Here is a 19,584-nt window from a genome sequence, read left to right as displayed (position 1 = left end):
CAGCCCAAAATCTCCTTAAGCTGATAAGGAACTTCAGCAAAGTATCAGGATACAAAATCAATCTGCAAAAATCACAAGCATTCTTATACACCAATAACAGACAAACAGAGAGCCAAATCATGAGTGAACTCCCATTCACAATTGCTTCAAAGAGAATAAAATGCCTAGGAATCCAACTTACAAGGGATGTGAAGGACCTTTTCAAGGAGGACTGCAAACCACTGCGCAACAAAATAAAAGAGGACACAAACAAATGGAAGAGCATTCCATGCTCATGGATAAGAAGAATCAATATTGTGAAAATGGCTATACTGCCCAAGGTAATTTATAGATTCAATGCCATCCCCATCAAGATACCAATGACTTTCTTCACAGAATTGGAGAAAACTACTTTAAAGTTCTTATGGAACCAAAAAAGAGCCCACATTGCCAAGTAATCGTAAGCCAAAAGAACAAAGCTGAAGGCATCACACTACGTGACTTCAAACTGTAATACAAGGCTACAGTAACCAAAACAGCATGGTATTGGTACCAAAACAGAGATCTAGACCAACGGAACAGAACAGAGCCCTCAGAAATAATACCACACATCTACAACCTTCTGATCTTTGACAAACCTGACAAAAATAAGAAATGGGGAAAGGATTCCCTATTTAATAAATGGTGCTGGGAAAACTGGCTAGCCGTATGTAGAAAGCTGAAACTGGATCCCTTCCTTACACCTTATACAAAAATTAATTCAAGATGGATTAAAGACTTAAATGATAGACCTAAAACCATAAAAACCCTAGAAGAAAACCTAGGCAATACCATTCAGGACATAGTCATGGGCAATGACTTCATGTCTAAACACCAAAAGCAATGGCAATAAAAGCCAAAATTGACAAATGGGATCTAATTAAACTGAAGAGCTTCTGCACAGCAAAAGAAACTACCATCAGAGTGAACAGGCAACCTACAGAATGGGAAAAAATTTTTGCAGTCTTCTCATCTGACAAAGGGCTAATATCCAGAATCTACAAAGAACTCAAACAAATTTACAAGAAAAAAAACAACCCCCTCAAAAAGTGGGTGAAGGATATGAACAGACACTTCTCAAAAGAAGACATTTATGCAGCCAACAGACACATGAAAAAATGCTCATCATCACTGGCCATCAGAAATGAAAATCAAAACCACAATGAGATACCATCTCACACCAGTTAGAATGGCGATCATTAAAAAGTCAGGAAACAACAGGTGCTGGAGAGGATATGGAGAAATAGGAACACTTTTACGCTGTGGGTGGGACTGTAAACTAGTTCAACCATTGTGGGAGACACGGTGGTGATTCCTCAAGGATCTAGAACTAGAAATACCATTTGACCCAGCCATCCCATTACTGGGTATATACCCAAAGGATTATATATCATGCTGCTATAAAGACACATGCACACGTTTGTTTAATGCGGCACTATTCATGATAGCAAAGACTTGGAACCAACCCAAATGTCCATCAGTGACAGTCTGGATTAAGAAAATGTGGCACATATATACCATGGAATACTACGCAGCCATAAAAAAGGATGAGTTCATGTCCTTTGCAGGGACATGGATGCAGCTGGAAACCATCATTCTCAGCAAACTCTCGCAAGGACAAATAACCAAACACCGCATATTGTCACTCATAGGTGGGAATTGAACAATGAGAACACTTGGACACAGGAAAGGGAACATCACACACCGGGGCCTGTTGTGGGGTGGGAGAAGGAGGGAGGGACAGCTTTAGGAAATATACCTAATGTAAATAACAAGTTAATGGGTGCAGCACACCAACATGGCACATGTATACATATGTAACAAACCTGCACATTGCGCATATGTACCCTAGAAATTAAAGTATAATAAAAAAAATAAAAAAGGCCTAAATAAATGAAATATACCTTATTCATGGGTTGGAAGACTAAATATTATTAAAATATCAGTTATCCCCAAATTAATCCATAAAGTCAGTACAATCCCAGTCAATACCCAAGCAGACTTTTTTTTTCCCTGTAAGAGTTGGCATGCTGATTCTAAAATTCATATAGAAATCACAAGAACCTAGAATAGCCAAAAGAACTTTGAAAAATAAAAACAAATTTGGAAGGCTCACTATGCTTGATTTCAAGAATTATTAGAAACTACAGTAATCATGCTAGTCTAGATAGACAAATAAATCAGCAAAACAGAGTCTAGAAATAGACACAAATATATGGACAACTGATTTTTAATTAAGATTCAAAGGCAATAAAATGGAGGCAAGATAATATTTTCAACAAATGATGCTAGAATGATTGTGTATGCATATGCAAAACATGAGGTATGAGGATTCATACCTCATACCATATGAAAAAATTAAGATGAATCACAGTCCTAAATGTAAAACCTAAAAATACAAAACAAAAGTTCTAGAATAAAAATTGGGGAAAATCTTTGCGATTAGGTGAAGGTAATGATTTCTCAGATATGACACCAAAGGGCAATCCATAAAAGAAAGAAGTTGATAAATTGGATTCCCCAAAATTTAAAACTTCTGCTCTTCAAAAGATACTGATCAGACACAGGAAAGACAGGTCACAGACTGGGAGAAAATATTTGTGAGGCGTATATCAAATAAAGGACTTAAATCCAGAATACTTAATTAATATTCAAACCTCAATAAGAAAACAGACAACCCAGTTAAACAATGAGCAACAAAGACTTGCTTTGGGGCAGATGAAGTAGGTGCTTTCCCTATCCTTCCCTCTAAGTACAAGTAAAAACCTTGGATAGTATATATAAAACAAACACGAGACTCTGAAATGTGGTGAGAACAAAGGCACACTGGCTATGGACATCAGGACCTAAGAAACAACATGATAGTGAGTTCCTTAGGTGTTTTTGTTTTGTTTTGTTTTGTTTTGTTTTTTGCCACATATGTTCCAGACTTGGCAACCAACAAATGCCAACAGGCATAGATGAAATAGGCCAACAGAAGTCTGCTTGCTGTAGCCAAAGGACTGGGAAAAGGGCAGCCTAGAAAGATAGAAAAGTTTTGGACAATATCTAAAACTTTTTTTTAGCCAGACACCACAGAAAAAAACTGTGGCCCTTTATATGCCAGCAAAGGCTGATTGAGAAGCTTATATTTTAACTCTCACCAGGCTCTAAATAAGTACCCCAACACCTGTTGGAATGGGTAAGAGAAGGCTTATTAGGAAGCTGGGACTTTTACTCCTGCCTTAACAGGATATCCCATCCCCCTCCTCCAACCCAGCAGTGTCCGTGAAGACTATGTAGGGGAGCTTGGACTTTCACCCTCCCCTGGAAGTAATGAGGTGCCTCTTCCACTCCTGCTTGAGTAGTATCAGAAGACATCTAGTGGAAAGATAAGACTTTTTCACTGCCCATTGGTCATGAGGCCATGCATTCTGTGTGCAGTAATGGCCATGGAAGGGGAGCTAGAACACCCATGCAACCCAGAAGTAATGAGGAACTCCTCTCCCCTTACTTCCTTTCCAAAAGCTTGGACTGCTTTTCCCACCTGACAGTAACTGGCCAATACTGTCTTCCCCCTGCTGGAAGAGCGTCAGTGGAAGTCAGCTAAAACAACATTTAAGATCCAGAGGCTTATTATAAAACCCAAAATGTCCAGGTTTAAGAAATTGAAAATCACTCATCATGCTAAGAACAAGAAAAATCTCAACTTGAATTTAAAAAGACAATCTATGAACAGTAACAGTGAGATAACAAAGATGTTATAATTGTCTGACAGAAATTTTAAAGCAACCACCATAAAAATGCAATTACTAACTAATGAGCAATTACTAACACACTTGAAACAAACAAAAATTACAAAGTCAGCAAATAAACAGAAAATCTCAGGAAAGAAATAGAAGATATAAAGAAGAACCAAATGGTAATTTTGAACTGAGAAATATAATATTCAGTGAATAGATTCATAAGCAGAATGGTAAAGACAGACTTGAAGACAAGAAATTACCCAATCTGAAAAACAGAGAAAACAGACTGAAAGAGAAAAGAACAGAGCCTGAGAACAGTGGGATATGACAAGATATCTGACATTCATATCATCATAATTTTGAAAGGAGAGGAGACTGAAGGTGGGAGTGAAAAAGTACTCAAAGAAATAATAGCTGACAACTTGCCAAATTTGGCAAAAGACATCTACAGATTCAAGAAACTGTTCAGGATAAATTCAAAGAAACCTACACCAAGATACATCATAGTAAACTGAAAACTAAAGATAAAGAAAAAGCTTGCAAGCAATGAGAGAGAAATGATGCATTACCTTTAAAGAGAAAAACAATTTGATAGCAATTTCTCATTAAAAAACAAAAACAAAAAAAATCCTGGAGGCCAGAAGGAAGTGGCACAATACTTTTCAAGTGCTGAAAAAAGAAAAAGGAATTTTCAATCCAGAAATCTATGTCTATAGAAAATACCCTTCAGGAATTGAGGGGAAAGCAAGACATTGGACCCACCAAAAGAATGGCTATAGGAAGTTTTCTAAACAGAAAGGAAATGATGAAAAGAGGAGTTAGGGAACTTTAGGAAGAAAAAGATTGTGAAAATAAAAACAGGTAAATACAATATATTTTCCTTCTTTTGCGTTTTCTAAATTATGTTTGATCGTTGAAGTAAAAATCACATGCTCTTTCTGATGTTCTAAATGTATGTAGAAGAAATGTTTAAGAAAATTATACTGTAAATGGGGGAGGGCAAAGGGAATAAAAGTTTCTGTACTTCACCTGAGCACCAAGTAACAATATCTAGACTGATAGTTATATAATACCTAGAAAAACCACTGAAAAACAAAGCTATAGGCAGAGAGATACACTAAGAGAACCTATAGATAAATTGGAATTGAATTCCAAAAAAAATGTTAAAGTAATCCATAGGAAGACAGGAAAAAGAAAACAGAAATGAATAACAAGAGAGAACAAGAAGGAAACAAAAAGGCAGTGTAAAGCCTTAACATATTACATTAAGTGTAAATGGTCTAAATAAACCAATTAAAAGAGATTGACATAGTGGATTAAAAAATATGACCCAGGCTGGGCGAGGTGGCTCATGCCTGTAATCCCAGCACTTTGGGAGGCCAGGGTGGGCAGATCACGAGGTCAGGAGTTCAAGACCAGCCTAACCAACATGGTGAAACCCCATCTCTACTAAAAATACATAAATTAGCTGGGTGTGGTGGTGCACACCTGTAATCCCAGCTATTGAGGATGCTGAGGCAAGAGAATCACTTGAACTTGGGAGGCAGAGGTTGCAGTGAGCCGAGAGCATGCCACTGCGCTCCAGCCTGGGTGACAGTGATATTCCATCTCAAAAAAAAAAAAAAAAAATGACCCAACAATATGCTCCCTACAAGAAATACACTCCAACTAATAACACTAAAGTCAGATTGAAAGTAAAAGGATGGCAAAATATTATACAAATAATCAAAAGAAATCTAGGATGGCTATATTAATATCAGATAAAATAGACTTCAAGACAGAGATTACATAATGATAAAAGGGTCAATCCACTGCAGAGACATAGCAATCCTAAATGTGTGGGCATCATACAACAGAGCTGTAAAATATGTAAAGCAAAAACTGATAAATTGAAAGGAGAAATAGACAAATTCACAATTATATTTGGAAACTTCAACACCCCTCTCTCAAAAAAGAACAGAATAACTAGGCAGAAAATCAGCAATGATATAGAAGAGCTCCGCTATGCAATCAACCTGACTTGTGTAGAGCACCCAACAACAGCAGAACACATATTCTGTTCAAGTGCCCACAAAACATTTAAACTACGGTGGATTATATCCCGGGCCATCAAACAAACCTCAACAAGTTTAAAAGAATTGAAATTATACAAAGTGTTTTTTCCAACCCCATGGAATTAAAGTAGAAATCAATAGCAGGATGGTAACAGGAAATCTTTTTTTTTTTTTTTTTTGAGATAGAGTTTTGCTGTTGTCACCCAAGCTGGAGTGCAATGGTGCAATCTTGCTTACTGCAATCTCCACCTCCCCGCTTCTGCCTCAGCCCCCTGAGAAGCTGGAATTACAGGTGTGCGCCACCATGCCTGGCTAATTCGTGTGTGTGTGTGTGTATTTTTAGTAGAGGCGGGGTTTCACCATGTTGGCCAGGCTAGTCTCAAACTCCTGACCTCAGGTGATCCACCCGCCTTGGCCTCCCAAAGTTCTGGGATTACAGGAATGAGCCAACATACCCGGCTGATAACAGGAAATCTATATGCCCTATTATCACTGTACCTAAACATATTATTACTTCCTGGTAATTTCATTCTTTCCTGAATTCCCTGCATCCTGCACAGTGCTTAGCATGTGGGAAGTTACTATATTGTTTATGTTATGTTTGTATTAGTCAGTGTTTGCCAAAGAAACAGAGACAGTAGAATATATAGATATATGAGGAGATTTATTACGGGAATTGGCTCACTTGATTTTGGAGGCTGAGAAGTCCCATGATATGCCAATTAAACACTGGAGAAAGGCCAGGCATGGTAGCTCACGCCTGTAATCCCAGCACTTTGGGAGGCCGAGGCGGGCGGATCACCTGAGGTTGGGAGTTCGAGACCAGACTGACCAACATGGAAAAACCCTGTCTCTACTAAAAATACAAAATTAGCCAGGCGTGGTGGCACATGCCTGTAATCCCAGCTACTCGGGAGGCTGAGACAGGAGAATCGCTTGAACCCGGGAGGCAGAGGATGCGGTGAGCCGAGATCGCGCCATTGCACTCCAGCCTGGGCAACAAGAGCGAAACTGCATCTCAAAAAAAAAAAAAAAAAGGCTGGAGAACTAGGAAAGCTGATGGGTATAACTCCCAGTTTGAGGCCAAAAGCCTCAGTGGGATGAGCAGAGGAGGGAGCTGGTGTAAGTTCCAGAGTCGGTGGGCCTGAGAAGCAGGAGCTCCAATGTCTGAGAACAGGAGAAAATAAATGTCCCAACTCAAAAAGAGACAGAATTTGCCCTTCCTCTACCTTTGCGTTCTATTCTTGCCCTCAACAGATTGGATGAGGCCCACCCACATTGGGGAGGGTGGAAGTTGTTTACCCATTCCACTGATTCAGATGCTCATCTCTTCGAGAAACAGCCTCACAGGCATTCCCAGAAATAAATGTTGTAAAGGTGGCCAGCTGTCTGGCATCTCTTAGCTCAGTCGAGTTGACACTTAAAAGCAGCCATCACAAGCCATTATCCTCAGCAAACTAACACAGGAACAGAAAACCAAACGCCCTATGTTCTCACTTATAAGTGGGAACTGAACAATGAGAACAGATGGACACAGGGAGGGGAACAACACACACTGGGGCCTGTCGGAGGGAAGCTGGGGGAGGAAGAGCATCAGGATAAATAGCTAATGCATTCTGGGCTTAAATACCTAGGTGATGGGTTGATAGGTGGAGCAAACCACCATGGTACACATATACCTATGTAATAAACTACACATCCTGCACATGTACCCAGGAACTTAAAAAAAAAAAAAAAAAGACTAGGTATAGTGGCTCACGCCTATAATCCCAGCACTTTGGGAGGCTGAGGCAGGTGAGTCACTTGAGGCCAGGAGTTCAAGACCAGCCTGGCCAACATGAAACCCCTTCTCTACTAGAAAAAAAAAAAAAATACAAAAATTAGCCGAGTGTGGTGGCGAGCACCTGTAGTTCCAGCTACTCGGGAGACTGAGGCATAAGAATCGCTTAAACCCGAGAGGCAGGTTGCAGTGAGCTGGGATCACACCACTCCATTCCAGCCTGGGTGACAGAGGAAGACTGTCTCAAAAAACAAAACAAAACAAGAAACTAGCCATCGCAGTTAATGAAAGAAAGACTTGATATCTCAAATCCATAAAATTCCCTGCATTTCAGGTGCTTCTCTCTGGTTTCAGCCACCATCATCGTGCTCCTAATTGACTCCGCCAGCTTCCTGACGGGGCTGTCTTCTAATCTTGCCAATTCATTCCACATACTGTGAAAGAAAGAACACATTGGGTCATGTTAGTCCCCTGCTTAAACAAAACAAAACAAAAACCCTTCATTGCCTCCCCATTGTTCTCAGGCTAAAACATCCATACATTCGCCTGGCTTTGAAAGCACTTAATTTTCTCTGGCCCCTGCCTGCCTCTAGCCTGCTCACCTACCACGCTACCCCTCTGCCCTTCATCCCATCATATGCAGTCCCCTGACTTAGTCTGCTCCTCTGTCCACTGAGCCTTCAACTCAGGGTGTCCTCTGCTCACAGAGCTCCTGAGCTACCACTCCATGCAGAGCGTTTGCTTGTCCCCTGCTGCAGCTCAGTCTCACTTCCTCTGGGCAGCCCCTCCTTGCCATTCTCCTGTGTGTGGCGCTGCCTTTTCACAGTAGTTTCCTCGCCTACTCCTCCGTTCCCTGCTCTGGCCTGGAGAATCTGCCAGCCTGCATGTGCCTAGCGCTCAATGAAGATTCAACTCAGGATTGGATGAACAACCAAAACAGGGTCACCAACTATACTCCATTAAAAACATACTTTATTTCTGTCTGGCATGAAGAAATTATTTTTTAAAACATAAATGAATTTAATTTGATGTGCTTTTTGAATGTTTCATTTGCTTTGATTTCAGATTGAAGAAGAAATAAAGGGGTGTTTGCAGTTTTTGCAATCTGTTTACTCAACATTTGGCTTCTCCTTTCAATTAAACCTGTCAACAAGGCCGGAAAACTTCCTAGGAGAGATTGAGATGTGGAATGAGGCTGAGAAGGTAAGAGACACACCTTGTACTTCCTCTTCATTTTAGTCGTATGGAAAACACCTGAGAGGCTGCGCGTCTTTGCAGGAGGATGCAATAATTTGTAATAGAAATTTTGAAACTGGAAATTGTGGGATAAATGTATAGGTTGTAGAATGTGGTTATCCTGTTTTCTTTGTGACGGTCATAATAATAATACCTTACATTTGCTTCACACTTAAAAGTTCATATCTGGCTTTTACTTATAGTCTTTCAGTGCTGGTCACTAAGAACTGGCTCAGGTTTTTAAAGAAATCCTCTGATTGCTATAACTCTCGGTTTATGAGGTTTATTTTAAACCATTGCCTGTTGAGTCATCTTAGTTCAACTGTAGAGTCCCAGGGCTGCATGGTCTAGATGTAGATGTGCTTACTTGATGCTGGAGTCCCCTTCATAGTCACGTCCTGTCATGCCCCGCCCTGTGTCTGTCTGAAGACACCCACGCTCAAAGACGTTACATCTAAGCTTTGCAAAACCAAGATAAGGAGCTCATCACATTGCTTTTTTTTCCTTAATAAACAAAGGATATAGTGTGTCCTGTGTTCGCTTTTATTAAAAATGAGGATGGTGTCATGGCCAGATACCCTGCTCTGCCTGTTAGTTCTCCTCTCCTTGGAATATAATAGTCCCCACTTATCCATGGGAAATAAGACCCCAAGTGGATGCCTGAAACCCTGGATGGTACCAAATTGATGGCAATCAGGTTAGGACACCTATCTGTTCACGCCTTCACCCACAAATTTAATGTCCTTTTTTTTTTTTTTGAGACGGAGTCTTGCTCTTTTGCTCAGGCTGGAGAGCAGTGGCGCGATCTCGGCTCACTGCAAGCTCCACCTCCCAGGTTCATGCCATTCTCCTGCCTCAGCCTCCCACCACACCCAGCTAATTTTTTGTATTTTTAGTAGATACGGGGCTTCACCATGTTAGCCAGGATGGTCTTGATCTCCTGACCGCCTGATCCTCCCACCTTGGCCTCCCAAAGTGCTGAGATTTAATGCCCTTTCTTAACTAAGCACTTTTCATGCACTGTGGCTGGAACTTTTGCAGTGTGAGGTACAACAGCAAAACTAGCATGAATTTTTTTTTCCTACTTCACTAATTCACAACTTACCCAATGGATAGAAGATTTTTTTTTTTAACCATAGCTTTCAGCAACTTCAGCATAGGATTTTTTTTCCTTATTAAATTGATAACTTTCACCTTTTCACTTAAAGGAAGCATTTTGTGGCTTCACTGTGGCATATCCAGATTGCTAGTAACACAACTCTTGTGCTTTGAGGCCATGGTTAAGGAAAATAAGGGTGATGTGAATGTAATCACTGTGATACTGCACAGTTGATTTGAAACATGACAGCTCGTAAGTGACTAACAGGTGGGCAGTGCACCCAGCATGGAGACTCTGGACAAAAGGACGAGTCACATCCCAGGTATGACAGAGTAGGATAGTGCTTTATCCTGCTGCTCAGAGCAGTGCACAGTGTAAAACTTATGAGTTATTTCTGGAATTTTCCATTTAATATTTTCAGACCTCAGTCGACTGCGGGTAACTGAAACTGAGAAAAATGAAACCACAGATAAGGGGGACTACTGTACTCATGGGAGCATAACACACGAATACAAGAAATATGAATCAGAGAAGCACTGGATTAATAGTGTAACAATTATTTTTATGTGATTAATAGGTACAGAAGCCGAGCAGAGGCTGCACAAAAGCAGTTTAGCCTTGAGCTCTAAATAGGGCCTTCTCCTCCCCACTGACCCGTGCCCACCCTAAGCTCTTCTTCCACATCCACTGCATGGACGAAGAGGGCCAAGTGAGATAGACTATCTACCCTGGGAAGGATACAGACTCAGTTTACCTAACAGCCATGTGGAAGCAGGAAGAGGAAATGAGGACACAGAGCTCAGCTCTGGAGCCATTTTACTCCAGACTTTAAAGTCTGAAAGTACTTTATCTCCATGAGTAAATTATAGAAGATCTCTAAGCATCAAGATCAAGCATGAAATGGTGATGATGAGACAGTGGTGGTGATGGTGGTGGTGATGTAGCGATAACACCTACTTCCTGAAGGTGTGATAAACTTAAATGAAGTAATTTGCAGGAGTGTTAGGCATAATGCCAGGCACATGTAAGTGCCCAGTAGATGTTAGGTGTTGGTATCATTATCATTACTCTGTTCATTTGAAGTTTGGCGGGGTGTGGGGAGCTGAAAAAGGGATGGACCAAGTATAGACCTGGCATGGAGAGGATAGGCTGGAAGTCCCAGCATTTTTGCTCTTTTCTTAACTGATGGGAGTAAATAGTTTAACAACCAAAGCCTGGGGTCACCCAGGGGTGTGACTGGATGGACCTGCTTCTGCTTTTGGGATATTTCTCTCAAATATCTAACCCTGGCCTGGAAATCACTGAGATGAGCATTTAAATATTTTGTCTTCAGAAGTGTCTGAAACAGTTTGAAAGAGACACATCTTGCATGAATCCGATGCTCTTTTGGCTCTGGCATCTCCTACTGTGCCCTCCTGTTCTGTGTCCTCTAAGGCCCAAGGAGCAGCAGTGACCCCTGCTTTATCCTCTTCTCCAAAACTTGGCCTTTCCTTGGCTTTTTAGCCTCTTGCAGTCCCCAGAATTCTTTCCATCACTTGGTATCTGCTGTAGGAGGGCCTCACTTGTCCTGGAAACATGTACCTGTGTTCCTTCTCCTTTTTGAAACACAGTGGAACAGGGGAGCATGGCCTCCAGGCCCAGGAAGTGTCTCCATGGGGGTGGCTTCCTCTGGTCCTAAGTAGAAAAGAAGCTGCTTCTGTAAGATCAGGCCTATGTGGGACACTCCCAGGATCCCAGGAATAAAATCTCCATCTCTCTCAAGATCATATCCTGACTGAGGTCCTGGGAAAGGCTTCCAGGACTCCAGGAGTCAGCTTTCTTGATGATGGCAGCTTTGGCCCTAAGACTGCCACTGCTTTGATTTCCCCATGAGGTATGTCACTCCCAAAAATCAGCCCCCTCATGGGCACCAGTATGATGGAGGCGATGATGGGAGTTTGGTTCGTGTTTTGGCAGTACTTTGGCCAAGGACTTAGGAATGCCCACTTGCTTCCCAGGGAAGCTGGATTCACGGGAATACTGGAAGACTCTGGGAAATTTTTCATTAATACACACTTGCACCTTCACCTTCAATGTGGAACATCTTCACTACAAGCTAAGTTGAAGGCATGTAGTGGCTTAGGCTGAAGACAAAAGTAGAGCCTCATGCTCCCACACCCCTATAAATTATAAGTGACCCTCCCAGACATGTGCAGAGGTGAAGGAAAGGCAAAAAAGAAGTAGCAAGGCCTGCCCTCTTGGCCTTCTTACCCACCCAGACTCAGAGTGGAAGAGGGAGTGAGATCAAGGCTTTCCTGCTTTTTCATGTGTGGAGGCCCCACCTACAAGGGGAATGGGTCTTGGAACTGTCACCAGGAGGCAGAAGCTGGTTGTTGTTTAGGGCACAGGGGACCTGTGTTAAGAGGAGGACCAAGCGTCCCCTCCCTAATGCTTACCTGGAATTCACTGGAACAATTTATAAATGATCTTTTCTCCCCAGTTGAAATGTTTATGTTTCTTGAGAGCAGGTGGCACCTTAATAATCTCTGTGTAGTCCCTGCTCAATAGTTTATTGAATGTAAAAGATGCTCAATAAATATATGTTGAACTAACATAGACTGTAATGAAGAGTTATAGTAACTTTTGTGAGCTGTATGTAAAAAAAAATACAATGTATAATTTTATCTTTTTTCTTCTTTTGAAAAAGCAACTGCAGAATAGCTTGATGGAATTTGGAGAACCATGGAAAATGAACCCAGGTGATGGAGCATTTTATGGCCCTAAAGTAAGTAGACCATATGCTGCTTTTAAGTAAAATTTAAAAGAAAAATAAATACCCTCTCTAAGAAAACATTATTTAATTTGTAGATTGACATAAAAATCAAGGATGCTATTGGCAGATACCATCAATGTGCTACAATTCAGCTGGACTTCCAACTGCCTATTAGATTTAATCTCACATATGTTAGGTGAGTGATTGAATGTGATAAATATTATAGTACTAATATTCTAATTGTTTGTCATTTGAGTATTAGCAATATAGAAATAAACATTAGTGAATGTCTAGTATATGTACTATACACTCAATATATATTTGTTTACCTGATAATAATCCAGTTGGGAATCAACTTGAATTTTCTGGTCTAGTAGCGGGAGGAAGATAACTAAACATGAGCATAGAGATATGAACAAAGTGCCATGAAAACATGATCTAGGCTGCTGACTCTCCCTGAGTTACAGAGGAGAAGACTTCACAAAATGCTGGCATTGGGTCTGTGTCTTAAGGATGAGATGTTTTCTTGAAAAAGCAGAGGAAAAAAAGGCAATTTTATCACTGTAAGCCAACAACTTCTTTTTTAAAAAAAAAAAAAAGAACATAGAGTAGAATTAACTCTCTCTGTGTGTGTGTGTGTGTGTGTGTGTGTGTGTGTGTGTGTGTGTGTGGTGTGTGCAAAGTGTGGGGGGATGGGGGTGAGTGTGTGTGGTGTGTACAGCTTAATGATTTTGATTCTGTTATTCTCTTGTGCTGCTCCTTTGTGGTCACATATTCCTCCTACTCCTAACCCCTGACTACCATTAATGCATTCCCCATCAAGATAGTTTTGCCGTTTCCAGAATGTCATGTAAATGGAGTCTTGCAGTACAGAGCCTTCTGAGACTGACTTCTTTCACATGGCACAGTGCTGTGGAGATTCATCATGGTTTTGCATGTATTGCCAGTTTGTTCCTTTTTATCACTGATTAGTATGCCATTGTGGATCCAGTCTCTCATTTAAGGGTGTTTGGGTTGCTTCCAGTTCTTGGTGGTTATGACTAGAGCTGCTGTAGGTATTAGTGTGTAGGTTTTTGTGTGAATAGAAGTTTTCATTACTTTAGGTTAAATACCTGGGAATGGGTCATATGATAATTGGATATTTAACTTTGTAGAAACTGCCAAACTGTTTTCCAGAGTCGCTGCATCATTTTGCATTCTCACCTGCAATGTGTAAAGAGTTCCAGATGTTCTACGTCCTTGCCAGTACTTGGTATTGTCAGGTTTTGTTTGTTAAGCAGTTCTAATAGGTGTGTAGTAATATTTCATTATGTTTTGATTTTACATGTTTTTAGTGGCTAATGATGTTAACATGTTTTCATGTGCTTGTTTGCTATTTATTTATCCTCTTTGGTTAAATGTCTGCCAAAGTCTTTTTGCTCATTTTTAATTGAGTGATTTGTTTTCTTACTGTTGAGTTTTCAGAATTCTTTATATATTCTAGATACAAGCTCTTGGAGGAATATATGATTTGCAGATATTTTACCCTGGTCTGTAGCTTGCTTTTTCATTTTTTGTAATATCTTTACTTTCCCATTCATCCTGAGTTATTAAATTCAATAAAGTTTAATTTCTCAATTTTTTCTTTTATGGATCATGCTTTAGCATCACATCTATAAGCTCTGCCTAAGTACAGGTCATGAAGATTTTCTTCTGTTTTATATTAAAAGTTTTGTAATTCTAAGATCTGATTTGAGTTCATTGGGTGCAATGTGACATTTAGGTCAAGATTCATTGTTTGCATCTAAATGTCTAATTGTTCACACATCAGATGATGTGAGAACAGGCCATTATTTCATCATTGACTTGCCTTTATATCTTTGTCAGAAATTAGTTGGACATATATATGTGGGTCTGTTTCTAGATTACAAATTCTGTCCTGTGGGACCACTGATTACCCCTTGGTCAATACTGTGCTGTCTTGAATACTGTAACTTTATAGGAAGTCTTAAAATTAGGTAATGTGAATACTTTATCATTCTATTTCAGAATTGCTTTCCCTGTCTATTCTAATTGTTTGGCTGTTAATAGAGTCTACAAAAAATTCTGGTGGGAATTTTTATTGGAATTGTATTAAATCTAGAGATCAGTTTGAATAGTTTTTCCAATTGACATCTTAACTACTTTAATTATTTTAATCCATGACCTTCTTTCAGCATTGAAGCCCTATGCCTATCTTGTTAGATGCAGAAGTAGATGTAGGTGTAGAAATGTCCAAGTATTTCACTTCGGGGTGATTTGAGTGATTGTAATTGGTTTTATATTCTCAATCTTCACATCCACGTGTTCATTGCCAGTATAAGGAAATACAGTAGATTTTTTATGTTGATCCTGTATCCTGAGACTTTGCTGAACTTACTTTCTAGTTCTAGGAAGGTTTTCTTTTTTTTTTTTTTTTTTTTAAGAATTCTTGGGATTTTCTATGTAGACAATCGTGCCATCTGCAAATAGGGACAGTTTAACTCATCATTTCTGATTTATATGACTTTTTTTCCTCAGTGATCCTCATTCTGATATATGACTTTTATGACCTTCTCTTGCCTTATCGCACTGGTGAGAGCTTCCAGTGTTATGTTGAATGAGAGGGATGAGAGTAGACATGCTTGCCTTGTTCCCATTCTTAGACAAGCAAATGGTGTTTCACCATTGATTACTGTGTAATGTTAGCTGCAGGTCCTTTGTAGGTATTATCTATCAAATTTAAAAGTTTCCCTGTATCTTAGTTTTCTATGTTTTTATTATGAATGTATGTTGAATTTTGTTAAATTCTTTTTCTGCATCAATTTATATGATCATGTGATTTTTTTTCTTTAGCCTATTAATATGATAGATTGCATTTACTTTAAATATTGAACCAGCCTTACTTTGCTGAGATAAAATCCACTTGGTCATGCTGTGTCATTGTTTTTATATATTGCTGGATTCAATCTCCTGATAGTTTGTTGAGAACATTTGCACATATGTTAATGTGGGATATTGGTCTGTATTTTTCTTGTACTGTCTTTAACTGGTTTTAGTATCTGAGTATGCTGGCCCCATAAAACGAGCTGGGAAGTATTCTATACTGTTCTGTTTTCTGGAAGAGATTATGCAGAATTGATGGTATTTATTTTTCAAATTTTGGTAGAATTTGTCATTGGAACGATCTAGTACTGAAGGTTTCCTTTTGGGAAGATTTTAAACTTGGAGTTTATTATTTTATTTTTTAAAATTTTATTGTACTTATTTTATTTTTATATTTATTTTATATTTTTGAGACAGGGTCTTGCTTTGGCACGCAGGCTAGAGTGCAGTGGTGTGATGATAGCTAACCATAGCCTCACACTCCTGGGCTCAAGCGATCCTCCCACCTCAGCCCCCCTGGTACCTGGGACTACAGGCATGTACCACAATGCCTGGCTAATTTTAATTTTTTATAGAAATGGGGTCTCATTATGTTACCCAGGTTTATCTCAAACTCCTGGCCTCAACCAATCCTCCTGCCTCAGTCTCCCAAAGTGCTGGGATTACAGGTGTGAGCCATCATGCCCAGCCTGAGTTTATTTTCTTGAACAGATAGAGAACATTCATGTTACCTATTTATTCTTGGTAAAATTTAGATTGTTCTTTTCAAGGAATTAATCCATTTCATCTAAGTTGTCAGAATTTCAAAATTATATGCATAGAGTTGTTTATAATGTTACCATACTATACTTTTAATTTCTGTGGAGCCTATAGTAATATCTCCCCTTTCATTCATAATATTAGTAATATTATAATATAGTTTTATATATATATATATATATTTTGTCAGCTTGGCTAGAGATTTGTCAATTATATTTATATTTTCAAATAACTGACTTCTGATTTCACTGATTTTTCTCTATTTTTGTTTTCAATTTTATTGATTTCTGTTATTACTTTCTTCCTTTTGCTTGCTTTGGCTTTATTTGCTTTTATTTTTTTGATTTCTTAAGGTAGACACTTAGATTGTTGACTTGAGGCCTATCTCTTTTTATAATATAATTTAATACAGAGGCTTACATTCTATAAAAGGCCAGGTTGTTAACATTTTAGGCTTTGTAGGCCATACAATCTTTGTTGCAAATACTCAGCTTTGTCATTGTAGTGGGAAAGCATCTGTAGTGGGAAAGCAGCTATAGACAATACATAAACTAATGAATGTGGCTGTATTCCAAAAAAAATTATTTACAAAAACAGGATATGGGCTGGAATTGGCTCATAAGCCATAATTTGCTGACCGTTATTTTATACTATAAATTTTCTTCTAAGTACTGCTTTAGACATATCTTATAACTTTTGATATCTTGTGTTTTCATTTTTATCCAGTTCAGAATACTTTCTTAATTCCCTTGAAACTTCCTCCTTGACTGATGGATTGTTTTGAAATGTGTTTTTTAATATTTAGGTGTTTGATGATTTAGCAGTTATCTTTTGTTATTTATTTCTAGTTCAATCCCACTAGGTCAGAAAACATTTTGTATGGTCTCAGTGCTCTTAAATGTGTTCAGGTTTGAATATTTCAGGTGTACTTGAAAAGAATGTGTTTTCTGCTGTTGGTGGGTGTAATGTTTTGCAAAAGTCAGTCATATTTGTTGATTGTTGGTGGTGTTCAGTTCTTCTGCATCCTTACTGATTTTATCTTTTTCCTATTGATGACTGAGAAAGGAGTGTGGAAGTCTCCAGTGGTAATTGTGGACTTGTAGTTTTCGCCTTTCAGTTTTTCCTTCATGTACTTTGAAGCTCTGTTGTTAGGTGCATCATATTTAGGATTTTTAGGTCTTCTTGGTGAATTTACTCTTTTGTCTCCATTATCATAACATGCAGTGTCCCTCTTTATCCCTGGTATTTCTGCTGTAAAGTCTACTTTGTCTGACACTAATACAGCCAGCTTTATTTAGATTCGTGTTTGCACACATGGTATATCTATGTCTTTTCCCATCCTTTTGCTTTTAATCTGCAAAGTGAGTTTCTTCTAGACAGCATATTGTTGTGTCTTGGTTTTTAAAAAATCTATTATGACAGTCTTTCTTGTAATTGGTGCATTGAAAAACTTACTTTTTTGAACTTAGCTTTTAATTTTTGAATAATTTTAGATTGACAGAAAAGTTACACAGATATAGTACAAGAGTTCTCATATATCTTCCATTCAGTTTTTACTAAAGTTAGCATGTAACACAATCATGCTACATTTTCTAAACTAAGAAACTACCATTGGTACATTATTATAAACTGAACTGCAGGCTTTATTTGGATTTCATGTTTTTCATTAATGTCATTTTGCTATTCCAGGATCCAACTCAGGGATACCACTTTGCATTTAGTCAACCTATCCCCAAGTCTCCTTTGATACGTGACAGTTTCTCAGTCCTTCCTTGTTCATCACCTTGACAATTTTGAAGAGCACTGGTCAGGTGTTTTGTAGACTGTCCCTCAATTGGAGTTTGTCTAATATATTTCTCATGATTAGACTAGCGTTATGGGTCTCTGGAAAGAATACCACAGAGATGAAGTTCCTTCTCATCATGTCACATAAAGGTGTGCATGTACAATATGCTTTATAACTAGTGATGTTAACTTTGATCACTTAGTTAAAATAATGTTTGCCAGGCTTCCCCCTGTAAAGTTACTGTTTTTCCCTTTCTATACTCTTTATTGAGTCCAACCCACATTTAAGCTTACACTTACGCTTCACCTTCTGGAGAGGGGAATATCTGCACATATTTTATATAATTCTATAAAGAAGATTTATCCCTTTTCCATTTGTTTATTTGTCCAGTTATTAATTTATGTAAGTATAGACTTGCAAATATTTTATAGTTTGGGTTATAATAAAAGACTACATTAAAAATCTTTATTGCTCAAATTATGCCAGCCTTTGCCATTGGGAGGTAATTTATGTTGGCTCCTGTGGCCCTTTAACATATGTCATCCTTTTTCCTTTTTTTTAAACACTTGCTTTACTCACTGGCACTGTAAGGTGTTCAGTGCTCATCTTGTGTGTTCCCTGGCCCAGCTTTTGATTCAGTCATTTTTCCAATGAGGAATGGAAATTGTAGAACCAAGAAATACAATACAATGATATTTAGAAATCAAAATCTGGGATAAACAATCTTAAGATGGCTGAATAGGAACAGCTGCAGCCTTCAGCTCCCAGCGTGAGTGACACAGAAGACAGGTGATTCCTGCATTTCCAGCTGAGGTACCGGGTTCATCTCACTGGGGCATGTCAGACAGTGGGTGCAGGACAGTGGGTGCAGCCCAACGAGCGAGAGCCGAAGCAGGGCAAGGCATTGCCACACCCGGGAAGCACAAGGGGGAAGGGAATTCCCTTTCCTAGCCAAGGGAAACCATGACACACAACACCTGGAAAATCGGGTCATTCACACCCTAATACTGTGCTTTACCAAGGGTCTTAGCAAATGGCACATGAGGAGATTATATCCCGCGCCTGGCTCAGAGGGTCCCACGCCCACTGTCTCTCAGACCACAGTGCAATCAAATTAGAACTCAGGAGTAAGAAACTCACTCAAAACCACTCAACTACATGGAAACTGAACAACCTGCTCCTGAATGACTACTGGGTACATAACGAAATGAAGGCAGAAATAAAGATGTTCTTTGAAACCAATGAGAACAAAGATACAACATACCAGAATCTCTGGGACACATTTAAAGCAGTGTGTAGAAGGAAATATATAGCACTAAATGCCCACAAGAGAAAGCGGGAAAGATCTAAAATTCACACCCTAACATCACAATTAAAAGAACTAGAGAAGCAAACACATTCAAAAGTGAGCAGAAGGCAAGAAATAACTAAGATCAGAGCAGAACTGAAGGAGATAGAGACACAAAAAACCCTTCAAAAAATCAATGAATCC

At 39.1% G+C, this 19,584-nt stretch overlaps 1 protein-coding gene across 2 annotated transcripts in view; it reads left to right on the top strand.

Annotated features, from left to right (window-relative positions):
• TARSL2 (threonyl-tRNA synthetase-like 2) overlaps positions 1-19,584 on the top strand; it is an 81,359-nt gene that overhangs the window by 42,655 nt on the left and 19,120 nt on the right. For both annotated transcript variants that reach the window (XM_011957648.1, XM_011957639.1), the window contains 3 exons: positions 8,643-8,780; positions 12,599-12,676; positions 12,760-12,860. In XM_011957648.1, coding sequence (XP_011813038.1) covers positions 8,643-8,780; positions 12,599-12,676; positions 12,760-12,860 — 317 coding nt within the window. The remainder of the gene's footprint in view (positions 1-8,642; positions 8,781-12,598; positions 12,677-12,759; positions 12,861-19,584) is intronic.

This window comes from Colobus angolensis, unplaced genomic scaffold (genome assembly GCF_000951035.1).
Source record: "Colobus angolensis palliatus isolate OR3802 unplaced genomic scaffold, Cang.pa_1.0 Scaffold112, whole genome shotgun sequence".
Taxonomy (NCBI): Eukaryota; Metazoa; Chordata; class Mammalia; order Primates; family Cercopithecidae; genus Colobus; species Colobus angolensis.
Note: the sequence above shows the minus strand (reverse complement) of the source record. Positions and strands in the feature narration are given on the sequence as shown.